Raw genomic sequence first — 14,700 nt, forward strand, 5'->3', positions numbered from 1 at the left:
ATGAAAAATGAAGCAGTTCCTTGCTAAGCCTATCTACATAACAGACAAATGTTTTTCATGTTTGATTGGCATTATTACATAACAAGGCAATGCTTTATGATGGAAAAGGCCCCGAAATTCCTTTTGTCCTTTTTTACCACTATGGTACCTGTGGCAATGAGACCAAAAGCTGTGGCTATGACGTTGTTCCTGAAATGGAGAGCCGAAAGAAAAGAATGATGAGATCGATGCTCTAGACAGTCAGGAAGGGAAAGGGAACACGAACATACAAAATCTAATTGAAGACCTAATACCTCATACTTGGATGGAATTCATGAATACATTTACAGGATTCAGTGCATTCGGTGACACCATATTGATGTATGGGCGGAAAGTCAGGCATAACTGCAGTACTCATCCTTACCTACACTGAGAGAAGAGACAGAAAGGAGCTAACACCGTTGGTGTATGTGAAGAGGTCAGACAAAGCCATTGGCACAGCACAACATAGTGTACCACAGCTGGAAATGAGTTGCGCCAGAAATTTTTTTTTTTTTTGCACAGTTTCTAAGTGCCCCTCTGGTTCCACTTGCTTTGAGCGTTTTTGCGTGAGAAATTTGGGGAAAGGATTACAGCTTGGTGCGCCCATGAGACAATGGGACGGGTGTTGTCGCACTTTTTCAAAGACAGGTCATGGGTCAATGGGACACATACATCCCACTTTTTTTCTCGTAAACTGATGGTCGTATTTTGGTGAAAATTGCTTCATGCTATTTCTAAGCATGTTATTTAGATATTCCGCAGAAATATTTTCTATTATCATGTGAAAAATATAGGTGAACCCGTAAAGGGTAAATGTTCGCTGTCTATGCAATGTTTGAGAGGTGGCTAACCACACACAGACGGTTTGTGGTGAAATGCCCCCCATGGATCGTAGAAACAGTAGACGTGTATAGTGGGTTGAAATGGCGCTTGCACCGAAATGCTGTATCGTGCACTGTGCTGCACCAAGCCAGCACCGTCAGATAAGAGGGTACTGGAATATCGCGAGTCAGTGCTGCACCACTGAAACAAATTGCAAGGTGCAGCACCTTTCAGCGTTTCGAATTAGTTAGGACAGGGAGGTCTTGAGCTGCGGTTACATTGTGAACAATGTTGCGAGTGGTGAAAATTGCGGCTTTTACACTGCTCTTATGCAAAGTAAGTACAGGATTTACGTATTCATCAAGAAAATGAAAGTGCATTGACATAATAGACATTTGTTTATTGTTTTCTGGATACTTTTGACAATTGTGACATTTTTTGCGGTCCCGTGAAATCCAAGTTAACGAGCTTTTATTGTATATGCAAAAAACCAATGAGCCATGAATGATGTAGTGTTCGTCGTCCTGTAGTGGCTATGTGGCCAGCTGTGTGTATTACATTCAAGCCTTCTTGGACTTCCCTTGCTCAGTGAAACTGTGACTGGGTGCTATAAAATATCTGCGAATATTCAATGAATGTGCGCCAGAGCACGTAAGGTTTCTAGCTGTGTCAGTGGCTACTTCTTGCAACAGAATATTGTCAGTACTCTTTAAAAGGAAAACACAAGACTTGGAAGGTGTGTCTGCTTGGCAGTTTTATGCACAGCACTAAGATACCCAGCAGAGAGTTAACGCAAATGCACACACGTGAGTGTCTATTTGAGAAAGAAAGCATGGCACAGCTAGCGTCCCACTTTTCCCAGCCGGGTGTCGGTCTTTGGGTTTGCTGTGATGGCCTGCACAGCCACGATGGCTTCGTTGATGCGAGTCTGCAGCTCACGCAGGTCCTGCACGTACAACAGGCGCAGCACCTTGGCGGCATGGTTCAGCACTGGGTCTGCAGCAATCAAGACACAGCCTCATGAGAACACTTAGCAAGACCTGTACAAAACAGATACAGTGAACATTTAAACTGTTGTTTTGATCTGCTTATGACGCTGGCTTGGTCTTGAGCGCAGATCACATATTTGTGAGGTTGTGGGAAGCCAAATCGAATAACGATAGTGAACAGCGGCTATTGCAGTTAGACATCAACAGCTTACACTGCAATACCTGCACCATAACCAAGACATGTAGCCAAAGATGGAAACGCTCACATGGAAAGCTTCACTTGAGAAGTGACCCACCTCCAGTGTCAAAGCCTAGGCTGCTCTCTTTCAATGGATAGGGCTTGCCCTGCACACAAGGACAGCAGGATTGTCACATGGGCTCATCAAGTAAGGTAGTCACAGATCTGTGAGCCACAAACCATTATTCTAGCATTTCGCAAGAAACATCTTGCCAGACGTTAAAAAAGGTATAAAAACGTATATTACATAATGAGAACTAACAGACAATAATGCCAATTCCTTGGCATTATTGTCTATTAGTTATCATTAATATTGTGTCTAACGAAAAAAAAAAACGAGCCCTTAAAAGTCACATTCTTTCCTTCGTTCATAGGGAGGGTCTCATTCTGGCAGACTTCTTGCCTTCAGGTAGTATGCGAGGGATTATTGGTCAGCTGCCAGCTCGTAAAAAGATCACGTGCTACATGACGCCAACAGGCAGAAAAAGAGTGTTTCACACCTGCCGCCATGGCTGCGACATAAAATGTCATAAAATGTTAAAGGGACACATTAAGTCGACGTGAATTGCTGAAATAGCCTTCCAGAAACCTTGTAGTATAGACCGCTTATAACGTAAGTCGCCGGAGTCGCGAATATCCGCACTATAAGCGGTACCGCACTATAACCAAAACAACCTTTTCAAAGGCTGCACTTGCGCAAAACGTGTTGAGCATGTAGCCTCGCGTGTCCGATAATCGACATATGCGGTTTGGGGCGCTTACAACCACTTAAATCTCCGAATGCATGTTCAAAAATTAACCGCCAAAGGCCCGCATTGCCAACGAAATGAACACGGGGGAAAAAGCAAACAAAACAAAGTGCCATCGCGGAAATTCGCCGACTACGTTTCAGGCCACCTTGAGGTATGCGCATTACACAGAAACCATGTCGAATCGCGACCGAAATTTCACGTGCTGAGCGCGGTACCGATCGTTCGATTTCACGGGCGCGCACGCGATGTCCAAGACATTGCAATCGAATCCGGAACCACCATTCGAGAGTCGCTTGTGCCAACCATGCTCTCGTTTTCCTTAACGATATGATTCCCTTCAGGTGCAGCCATCGCAAAAAGTTTCGTTGATTCCGCACCAAGCCGCAACTTTTATCGCCCGCGACCGCTACCGAAAAGCAACCAAGGCTGATTAGGCCTAACCTGCGGTTCAGCATGTTGTCGCGGGAAGTTTGTCCAAGACAACATGAAGGTCGGACGTCGAAAAGATCGCACTCAAGCACTAACCCAAGAACAGCGCGCGTGATACGAAGTTTGTGTTCGCGGCCAGGAGACCAACGGCGACAAAAGCCCGAAGCTCGTTTAAGTCCGCGCACTGGCAGAAAAGGCGAAAGCTCGCGTCATGAAGCCGCAAAACTTTTCAATTTGCGGACGAGGTAGCAAACGCGATATCTGTAGCAAGTGTGATAACAACGACGCTTTTCCCGACAGGAAACTTACTTTAAAGCGCACTTGATGAGGACGCGATCGTACGTTCCACGCATTCCACGCGGAACGCGCTGCCGGCAAGCTGCCGCGGAGCCTTGCCGCCGCCGGTGCAAAGGCTACTCCGTCGCCTAGGCAACCACCATCCTTCCCGCTCGGCGAGCCCGCATAGCGCTGCCGCGGTCTTTTTCCTCCCTCCGCCCCTCGTTCGTTCACTGTGCGTGCCCTTGCCCTTCGCAACGACCTCGTCGCTCCCTCCCCAGCGGCGTACCTCCTTGAGAACCGCACCCGCTGCCGCGTTTGTTAGAATATTTTGCCGCAACCGCATTATAAACGGTATTTCATCTTGGAGGACTGCACAATAAGCGGTATGCGTATACATGCGGTTCTATGGGAGGGTAAACGGGAGTCGAAAAAGACCGCATTATAACCGGTCCTGCACTATATGCGGTTACGTTATAAGTGGTCTGCACTGTAGTGGCTTCGTGCCCAGCAAATGCTTAGTTTGAAAGAAAGTTACGTTTTTGTGGTCCGCATACCGTTAATGCAATTCAAAACTGCCAAGAAGGGCCTTCTGATGCAGTGTTCGCCATGCCGCACTACCAATTCAGCCAGGGAACTTTTATTCTCAAGGGTAAACAAGTTCTTTGTTGCATTAACCACACTGAAATGCAACAGTTTCATTTTATTCCATCTTACAATGCAATAAAATGTTTTTTTCTGTCATGGCTAGTTTGAGCACTTGTGATTAATTTTACTGAGACCCTACTACATCATTGGGCTCTTGTTCCAGAATGTCCCACTGGTGGCGCAAGTTGTGTCCTACGTCTACCTGAATTTCATGACTACTAAAGTGCTGCCGTGTATAGTACTGACATCTCCAACATTCTCAGGCACTGACCTTTCACTCTGACCTAAAATTTTATTAGCCTTTAGTGTCCCTTTAAATATGTTGTCAAACGGCTCACCTGCGTGCTGCGCTGCTTGACTGCCTCTTGGCCGGTGGTCGACAGCCGCTCCTGGATCAATGCACACACACCCTGCACAAGAGGACACGAAAGACTGCTGTCCAAAGGGAGGCCCCAAAATACTCACTCCTTGGAACATATGTGCCGCAGGTCCAAAGTATTACAACAACAGTGAGTGACATGCTATTGTAAAATGCATTACAGCCATGTGTAACACCAACCATAGAAGCCACACTAGTCTTGTGCCATCTCCGTTAAGACGCCAAGGGAAAGCAAACAACCTGAGACACAGACAAGTGCTCGTACTGTCCCTTGTTATCCCCATAGAGTTTCCTAAAATTAACTAGAGGCGACTCTGGCGCTGCGGTCGTTCAGCCACCATGGGAATGATCGGTAGTACATGGATTTGCCTAGTCTTCGTGCTTGCGGCTTCGAACGCACCTGTGACTTTGTTTATTGCTGTGTTTTGGCGTTCATTTCAGATAAAAGAATAGACCGTTGTGAACTTCATGACCAGGTTTGAATTGATGAGCTTAAAAAAGTTAAAGTGGTGAAGTGGAACTGCTGACTTTTGCTGAACAATGCAAACACAGGCGGTCTTAGAACAGCTCAGAACACTCTGCTGCCAATGGACGCGTGCAGCTCAGCATACGCCCATGGAATGCACATACGCTCGGCCAACTGAAGATACCTTTGTCACGCTGGTATCCATGAATTTCGGGCAAGCAAAGCATTGTCGATATATGGAGAAGCACTTAAGAGGGCACACGTTTATCATTTTATAACGGCACGATACGACGAACCGAAGAATTCGGAGCCGAAGGTGTTCACTTCAGCCTGCATGCCGCCCCACAAATTATGCAGTGGCCTTACGTAAGCGTAAACACAGGCCGATGGTTGTTCTTTGAAGATGACTGGAAGGGAAAGTACTGTCAGTGAGAAGACAGTGGAATTCAGGTTGTATTATTTCGTCCTTACCGCTGAATATATCTTCGGGATATCTTTGACGTGAAGTGTATTATGCAAAGGTTAAATGATCACGTGCATTCTCTGTCAAAAGAATAATAGTGTTAAAACCCTCAGCTATAATCCAACCCTCATGGTTCACGAGGGGCTGCTCTCCGGTCTGTTAATTAAGAACCTGCTTGCAACTCGATCTGTGCACGCACTGATGAAGTCAGCATGACATCCGTGTCGTGAGAACTCAACGCCACACACAAGTTTTGTAAGGTCTGAGGCCAGTTATGACATACAAGACTAATCGAAACAAGCAAGGCACAAGAGGCCGCGATACCGAAAAGGCAGTGTGGACAAATATAGGTTACGCTCGAACGTGTGCGGGCACGCTGAGTTCAGCGGACAACAGTTAGCCTCTACAGGAAGTAAGTCATCTTTCTGAAAACTCGCAACAAGGTTTTCCCATATTTCAGCGTGCTTATTTAACTACAACAAATATTATACACTGTCAATGCGAGCAAGCGCATCTGATCCAAACACCACTTTTGATTTATGTGGCTATTGGCCAATAAGGATGCTATGTCTCTTGCGATGTGGAGAAACAGATCCGTGACGTCAACCGGCAGATGCCCCGCCCACTGACGCGAGTGAGAACCGGCCTCTGTTTGAAAAGGGGGCACCTGAAAAGGGCAACTTCGCGCTTCACTTGTAGCCTTTACGTGGTGGGCACGATTGCAATATTTGGCTGAGCAGTTCATAGCCGTGTCACCTTTCTGCAGGATGTGTTTTTTTGTCAGGCCGAAGGGGTGCTTCATGACCCCTTTAACGCTAGCACCTGCTGTACCCGGTAGTGAGGCTTGTCCAATTCCCGTGGTGCATACCCATTTGTGGAGTTTACTGCAACACTGCACAAACTACAGCAAGCTATAACAGCCTCATTGTTACAAACTAGGACATAGGAGTGCGAGTGAACTGCCCACAATTTTATTTCAACACTTATGTTTGAAGAAAAGTCTTGCATGGTGCATTTCTCACACCCAATCGGTGCAAGGTGTTTTCTGAGTGTCTGCAGCATCATATAGCTCTCGCCATCATCACTTGAGTTTACCACACTCAAGGAATGGAACGTGAGGTCCAAGTACAGTAAAAACTCATTAACTGCAACTCGAAGGGGACTATAAAATTGTTCGAATTAAGCGGAGTTCGAATAAACGGGCGGGAGCTAGAATGAACAAACATCGCACCACGCTGCGCGGGCAGAGCTCACAGAAGCCACCTCTGGACTTGTTATCGTGAACTAGGCGCTACTACAAGTTTATGGAAGGTGGTTTCGTAAATTAAGTTCATGGAGCTCTAACAATTAAGATAATTGATCAGTCAACGACACGTCAGAAACAAGTATCGACATGCATTAATGTGAATAGTGAGCCTTAATGTAAAATATATGATGCTAGTTATGCACCAAAACACGTTTATTTACATGGCAGAGTTAACGCAATCAAAATTAAAAGTAATCAGAAATTAGCATTTGTTTGCATTGCTTTTGTCGTGACTCCGTGGGCATGGTTTGCAGCTTGGCCAAGAACTCCAGCGCAGCGTCCGAAATTTTCATCTGCTGAAAAATGCTGCTGTTTTGTTGTTCTGCATCTCTAGTAAATTTGGTTTGTTCTGGCTTTGCAACACATTGTGATCACTTTGGACCAACTTCTGCGAGGAGCAATGAAAACCAGGGCTCCCAGTTCGAACTGTAACCGTTGTGGATACTGACGCATTTGAATTATCGGGAGTTTTCCCTCACAGAAATACAAAGGGCTCTGCAGAGACCAGGGCATCAGTTCGGATTAACCAAGTTTGAGTAAATGAGCTTTTACTATATAACAACTGCCATATTGAAATAATCACATTGTGTTGATGCTAATGTGCCCACTAAAAGTGATGTTCATTCTGATGTAAGCGTATGAGGCAACATTACGCCGATCTGACGTGAACTGTGCAAACAAAATTACGTACAGTGGCGCTGACTATCAATTGCAACCTGGTGGCCATGGTTGAAGGGGCCCCAGGCCTACACTGTAACACTGGCAAACGTGAAATTGTTTTTGGAAATACCAGAAGTCGAAACAGAGTTTACGTCACGGTTTCTATGTTGACGCCACCTTGCAGCGTTGGCGCCATTTTGACGATGGGCAGCATGTTGCAACTTATATTGGGCGCGACTGCACATTACTAATCCTAAATTGACGCATTTCTTTCCATGAGCACCGTACATACCTCTTGTGTAGTGAATGTCGTATGCTGCTAATGTAAGGGTCTTCAGGGATCCAGTTAAGCCGCCTAGAGCAGCTTTTAGCCATGAAGACCATCCAGAATTTTTTGGTGAAATAAACTTTTGATTGACTGACTATCTGAATCTAGTGAGACTATGATGAACGAGGAGAGTGGCTGCAGCGCGTGAGGAAATATTCGCGAGTGATCACTTTCAATGATACTTTACTGATATTGCTTGAGCGATAAGTTCTTGTTTCTTAGCACAGATAGAACAGCGCCAGATCGCTGAAGAACTAAGCAGGTACTCTTGCACAGAGACAAATGAAAAATATTTGTACTTCGGAATGTAACTGCTTATAGCATAAAAGGTGACGCTGACACCCAACTCCAAACATAGCATCAGCACAGTATGTTGTCTAAAACTGTCTACATTAAACACTTGTACTAACAGGTGATGAGGTTTGACTCGGACTTCTTGGAAGGTATGCCATTGGCACATGTGCAAATCATGCCATTGTTTTATAATGCACGAGAGATAATGAAGTTGAGCCTCCAAGTTACAACTTTCAGGGTGAATAGGTTGTCCTTTGCCACCGTGACTTGCTCAAAGAGTTTACATGGAAGAAACCCAGCATTGTTGCTATTTCCCCAATGTTCCTAGAGGAGTGACCTACTTGCAATGTCACAATGTGATCTGGATGCTGGGTGACTCCAAGATACTGCGCCAGTGCTTGCACTCCTTGTCGGAACTCTTGACAGTCAACTGCAACACACAGGGTCAACCATACAACGAAATTCCTAAGACACACATGATCACCATCATTATGATGAAATGATGGAAAGCCGTCTGTTAGGCGCACTTGCCTCTGGATTACTTTTGCTCAAATTTTGCAACTACAGTCGTTGACTGATAATCCGTCACAGCCCGCTCGATCATTTGGGCAGTTCTGATAGGCCTAACGTAAAGACACAGTATATTGTACTGATGGGCGACTGTAATGCAAAGGTAGACAAGAAGCAGGCTGGAGATCATGCAGTTGGGGAATATGGCATCGGCTCTAGAAACGCCAGAGGGAGTTACTAGTAGAGTTCGCAGAACGCAATAATTTATGGATCTTGAATACCTTCTACAGAAAACGGGCTACTCGTAAGTGGACGTGGAGGAGTCCTAATGGCGAAACTAAAAATGATACTTCATAATGTGCGGCCACCCAGGCATTGTACAGGATGTGGAAGTAGTTAACAAGATCCGATGCAGTGACCATAGAATGGTAAGATCTAGAATTCAACTAGACATGAGGAAGGAATGGCAGAAAGTGATACGCAAAAAGCCGATTAATGAACTAGCTCTGAGAGGGAAAATACAGGAATTCAGAGTTTCACTTCAGAATAGGTACGCGGCTTTAACCGAGGAAACCGACCTTAGCGTTGACGCAATCAATGATAATCTGACTAGTATCATTAAGGAGTGTGCAGTGGAAGTCGGGGGTACAGTCCTTAGACAGGACACTAGCAAGCTATCCCAAGAGACGAAAAACCTCATTAAGAAACGTCAAGCCATGAAAGCCTCAAATGCAACAGATAAAATAGAGCTGGCGGAGCTTTCGAAGTTAATCAATAGGCGTAAAGTAGCCGACTTAAGAAAGTACAAGGCTCAAGGCTATGAAGACAAAACTGTGCATAGGCAAAAATCAGATGTATGCATTAAGGGACAAGGAAGGCTAGGTCACAACCAATATGGATAGAATAGTTGAGGTAGCGGAAGAGTTCTACAGAGATCTGTACAGCAGCCGAGACAGTCAGGATGATAACGTAAGAAGCAGTAATAGCCCAGAGGAATCTGACATCCCGCCAGTATTGACAGGAGAAGCAAAGAAAGCCCTAAAGGGAATGCAAAGAGGCAAAGCAGCTGGTGAGGATCAGGTAACATCAGACCTATTGAAAGGCGGTGGAGAGATTACGTTAGAAAAACTGGCCACCCTGTATACGATACGAAGTGCCTCTCGACGGGGAGGATACCAGAATCTTGGAAGAATGCCAACATCATCTCAATCCATAAGAAAGGGGATGTCAAGGACCTGAAAAAATACAGGCCCATCAACTTACTGTCCGTTGTCTACAAGCTATTTACAAAAGTAATTGCTAAAAATTAATACGACATTAGAGTTCAATCAACCAAGGGACCAGGCAGGATTTCGTACAGGCTTCTCAACAATAGACCATATTCATACTATCAATCAGGTGATAGAGAAATGCGCGGAATACAACCAACCCCTATACATAGCCTTCATAGATTACGAGAAGGCATTTGATTCGGTGGAGACATCAGCAGTCATGCGGGCACTGCGGAATCAGGGCATCGACGAAGCCTATGTAAACATAATAGAAGAAATCTACAGCGGATCCACAGCCACTATAGTCCTCCATAAAGAAAGCGACAGAATCCGAATAAAGAAGGGCGTACGGCAGGGAGACACGATCTCTCCAATTATTCACCGCGTGTTTACAGGAGGTTTCCAGGGGCCTAGACTGGGAAGAATTAGGGATAGGAGTTAATGGAGAGTATCTCAGTAATCTGCGATTTGCTGATGACATTGCATTGATGAGTAACGCAGGAGACGAATTACAGCTCATGATTACTGAACTGGATACGGAAAGTAGAAGAGTAGGTCTGAAAATTAATATGCATAAAACTAAAGTAATGTGGAACAATCTTGGCAGAGAACAGCGCTTTGTGATAGGTGGCGAGACACTGGAAGTTGTAAAGGAGTACATCTACTTAGGACAGGTAGTAACTGCGGAGCCGAACCATGAGAGTGTAATAACTAGAAGAATAAGGATGGGATGGGGCTCATTCGGCAAGCATTATCAATCATGAATGGTAATCTACCACTATCCTCAAGAGGAAGGTATATAACAGCTGCATCTTACTGGTACTTACCTACGGAGCAGAAACCTGGGGACTTACAAAGAGGGTTCAACTTAAATTGAGGACGACGGCAACAAGGACTTCTCATGCTAATCTTCTCATGCATAAAGTTTCGCACCTACACCTTCACCTCAACACAGTTAATTGGATACGTGAATTCTTGACCGATCGCCTTCAATTGTTTCCACCGACTTTTTCCCTCGTCACTATCGTCTGTCTTATCTGGTGTGCCGCAAGGCTCTGCACTTGGACCGCTACTCTTCCTATAGATATTAATGACTTGCCATTTAACGTATCATCTAATATACGCCTTTTTACGGATGACTGTGTTTTGTACCGACCAATAACAAATTCTGTAGACTCTTCCACTCTCCAGGATGACCTCCTCCAAATCCAGGCATGGTGCAACCAATGGTGCATGTCCCTTAACATCAGTAAGTGCTCCCACGTGTCCTTTCATCGCCACCGTAACTATGTAGCACCTTCTTACTCCCTTAACAACAACATCTTAACTCAATGCAAGATATTCAAATACCTAGGTGTACATATCTCAGTGATCTGTCCTGGACCTATCGTACTCAACAATTAACTAATTTCTGCAATCGCTTACTAGGTTATCTACGCTGTAACTTATCATCAGCATCCCCTGTAGTCAAACTAGGTACTTGCATATAAAACGTTGATCCAATCTAAACTAGAATATGCCTGTACTATTTATGACAACCATCAAGTTAATATCACTAAGTACCTTGAATCGGTCCAGAACCGCACTCCAAGGTTCATTCTTTCTGATTATTCGTAAAAACCAGTGTATCTGCCCTAAAATCACAGCTATGCCTTCCCTCCCTTTCTTCTTGCCGAAAGAGTGCTTGCCTAATATTATCTTTTAGGTTTTTCCATTCTCTGCCTCCAGGAAACAAAATCATCGTTCCTGCACATCGATCTTCTCACCACTCACACCGAAATGCTGTGTATCTGCCACGTGCCCATTTGACTACCTATCAACGTTCATTTTTCCTGCATAATGCCAGGGAATGGAACGCCCTCCCTTCAGAAATTGCCCTCATCACCGACATTACTCATTTCAAAGCTGCCATTGAAGACCATCTTTCAAGTCATGAAATCTAACCTGACCCGCCAGTTTTTGTCCGCCCACCCCTCATGTAATGTCCCATGTGGGACCTTTGAGATATTATGAATATAAATGAATAAAATAAATGATACACAAAACAGACCGGCAAAAGAAACCATGCACATCTCAAGAGTCAATAACAAACGTATCAAGCAACTGACTGTTTTGGCTTTCACAGTGACCGCAAGGTGACTTTGCACACAGTTGCGAGACCAATCTTAAGTTATGCCAAAATTGTCAAAGCACTTGAAGCGAAACGCTCGGGGACTGCAGATGAAAAGAGGAAGGCACTATATAAAGAAAATATATCTTATTTTCGAGTATATCTAAGAAAGCAGGCCAATCTTCATATTTTTTTCCTAAAGTTCAGTGTCACATGACCTGCTTCAGAGCCCAAAATTGAGGGCAGCTTTTCCCGTGTAACAGGAGTCAACTGCATTTGGTGGTAATAAAGTTCACTTTGGTTAACCGAGGTTTTTCGAAACTGAGGCCAGTGTGCCAGAGTAACTAGGGTACAAAAGTCACCAATGCGGCACTCTGGTAATCCACTTTTAAGAAAGGTAAAAGCACACACACACACACAAGTGCTACTTCCAACAAGTTTACTTTTGCGATCCCATCCCTACCAATAGCATCACATAATCTGATCACAGAAGTCTGGAGCCACTAAGAGTTAACTATTGCAATAATTCTTTGCCTCAATATCCTGTACCCACAGTGCTTGCGATTCGCTTGCTACACAAGCTGCGAAAATGTTTACATGGCTAGAAGTGGAGGCCTGCCTTCTCCAACAGTAACCACATGCATAGAAGTACAGTGTGCACATGGCAAAGACTCCATATTCCGTTTCATATATCCGGTGCACGGAAGCTGGCGAGGCTTCTTGCATTCACACTAAGAAATAGTTCAATGTTTTTACCACGTTTGTTCTTGTACTGAGTAATAAACAAAGATGCAACAGTGTTGAAAGTTGGGCTAGTTGGTACGGCAGCATGTTGGTGTACAGCGCGAGGAACGACGAAGACCGAAAGAACAGAAGGGACACGGACGAGCGCTGACTCGCAACTGAAAAGATTTATTGAAAAACACATGTATGTAAAAGCAGAAAACATACAACACTGCGCAGAAGCGTGAAAAAAACCGTTGGAAAGAGTAACAGCGAATCACCTAACGGCACACGTGCTGAGAAGAGATTCGGTCTTCGTCGTTCCTCGCGCTGTACACCAACATGCTGCCAAAACAAAGATGCCTTGTGCCTTAGAGAAAAAACAAACACCATTATCTGTACTGTTGCAATATGTTCTGGATCACTTAGCGTCTCTTTGTTTTCTTGTGACCTCAGCGATTATTTCAGCTAGTGCGTAGCTGGAGTCAATCGTGGAGGCCACGTTTGCAACGATCAAATCCGAGCGTGAGATGCATGGGCTTCCACATTTTCGTGACCGAACTTCTTAAATAGCTTCCACAGTGTTGAACCTGATGCATGAAACGTAAAATAAGCAATTGTCCAGACACTCACAGTCCAAGTCATCCAGAGGGTTTGCATGCACCATCTTGGGGGCACCTGTGTCCTGCTCGGCCTTCTTGCTGGCCTCCACGTACTTGTCCGCTGCAAACAACAAAGCAGTGCACTTGGCATGCATACATAGAGTGACTAGCTCCCCTATTTCTTTCTCGTTTACTCGTGGCCCTGCAACACTTTTTTCAGCTTGGTCAAAACGTTGCCAAATAATATCAACTATTTCCACAGCAACGCACAGGCATGACCATGTTTGATCACGTGATCGTGACTGCCCTCGGGCGAGGGAAGCGGCCGTGGCCATCCCACACAAGCATGTTGCAGCAGGGGTAAGCACGACACATGCTTGGGCAGCAAAACATAGTTCCATATGTAATTGCCTAAAATTTGACAAGGCTCAGATATTTGCATTTATTTGGCACGTAGTTGCCTCAGCGATATGTGAAAACATGTATTCTATTTCGCATTTACATCATATGCCTTTAATTGTAGTATCGGCAACCACCAGTAACTGTGGTTACAAATCGACATGGCAGTACACATGCAAACACGACCACCTGCTTCGATCCGAACTTGCGCTTGCTACTTGCCCAATGTCCTGACAGCAATAAACAAACGGTGAAATCGGCTATCGCTTTGTGTCATCTCACACTGGTAATAAAGCATTAGGTACGTTTTGTTTTTATTATTGAGATCAGCTGTTCATTCAGCGACGCCTGCCAAGCCTTGTCTGTGAGGATTTAAAGGGGCCGACAACTGGCCAGAACGGGTGAATAGATCCTGGTGGAAATGAAAAGGCCGTGAATTATAGTGACAGATCCCAGAATACTTTTCGCGATCTGAGTAGGATTTATATTTTTAAATTGCGTTTAAAAGTAACAAACACCGGTATGTCGCGTAGCCTAGCGCGAACGCCATGAACCAGACGTATGCAGTCTTAAGCACTTTGTTGTGTGTAGTCTAATGCTTTTACACGCACCAGAACGAGGGCTGAAAATTTGAATATGTATGTTATTGTCAATTCCCGTTTGTTTCTAAGGTAAAAGAAGTAAAGCATGAGATGCGGCACTGCTTTCGTGACTTCCAGTGAAACGGAGGCTGGGGCGCATGCGCGCGGCGTCCGGCGGCGTTTCCCGCGTAGCTCGACTCTCGTCTGCTCTCGTCGTATCGGACTTTTGAAGAGTAGCACGCGAGTTCACGCTGCTGCTCGCAAAATGTCATCGACTTACTGTTCTGTGGAGGATTGCTACCACTTCATGAACAGCACTGCTGGTATATCCTACCACTTGTTTCGTTTTCGAAGGCTTAGCTTGGCTTGGCATGACTAAAACGTGATAAAGCGACCTGTGTACGGCCAAAGTACTTCTATAGAAGCCCCAAAA

The 14,700-nt window shown here is 45.0% G+C and overlaps 1 protein-coding gene across 2 annotated transcripts in view; it reads right to left on the reverse strand.

Annotated features, from left to right (window-relative positions):
- Positions 1-1,460: 1,460 nt before the first annotated feature.
- Positions 1,461-14,700, reverse strand: part of LOC119378272 (RNA transcription, translation and transport factor protein) — a 47,656-nt gene continuing 34,416 nt past the window's right edge. The window contains exons 4-8 of one of the 2 annotated variants that reach the window (XM_037647458.2): positions 13,319-13,408; positions 8,413-8,501; positions 4,514-4,585; positions 2,129-2,177; positions 1,464-1,839 (exon numbers count right to left, since the gene is read on the reverse strand). In XM_037647458.2, coding sequence (XP_037503386.1) covers positions 1,685-1,839; positions 2,129-2,177; positions 4,514-4,585; positions 8,413-8,501; positions 13,319-13,408 — 455 coding nt within the window. In that variant the 3' untranslated portion in view covers positions 1,464-1,684. Of the gene's footprint in view, positions 1,840-2,128; positions 2,178-4,513; positions 4,586-8,412; positions 8,502-13,318; positions 13,409-14,700 lie in introns of both variants that reach the window. The other variant, XM_037647459.2, reaches the window with a different exon arrangement.

This window comes from Rhipicephalus sanguineus, unplaced genomic scaffold, assembly GCF_013339695.2.
Source record: "Rhipicephalus sanguineus isolate Rsan-2018 unplaced genomic scaffold, BIME_Rsan_1.4 Seq757, whole genome shotgun sequence".
In the NCBI taxonomy this organism is placed as follows: Eukaryota; Metazoa; Arthropoda; class Arachnida; order Ixodida; family Ixodidae; genus Rhipicephalus; species Rhipicephalus sanguineus.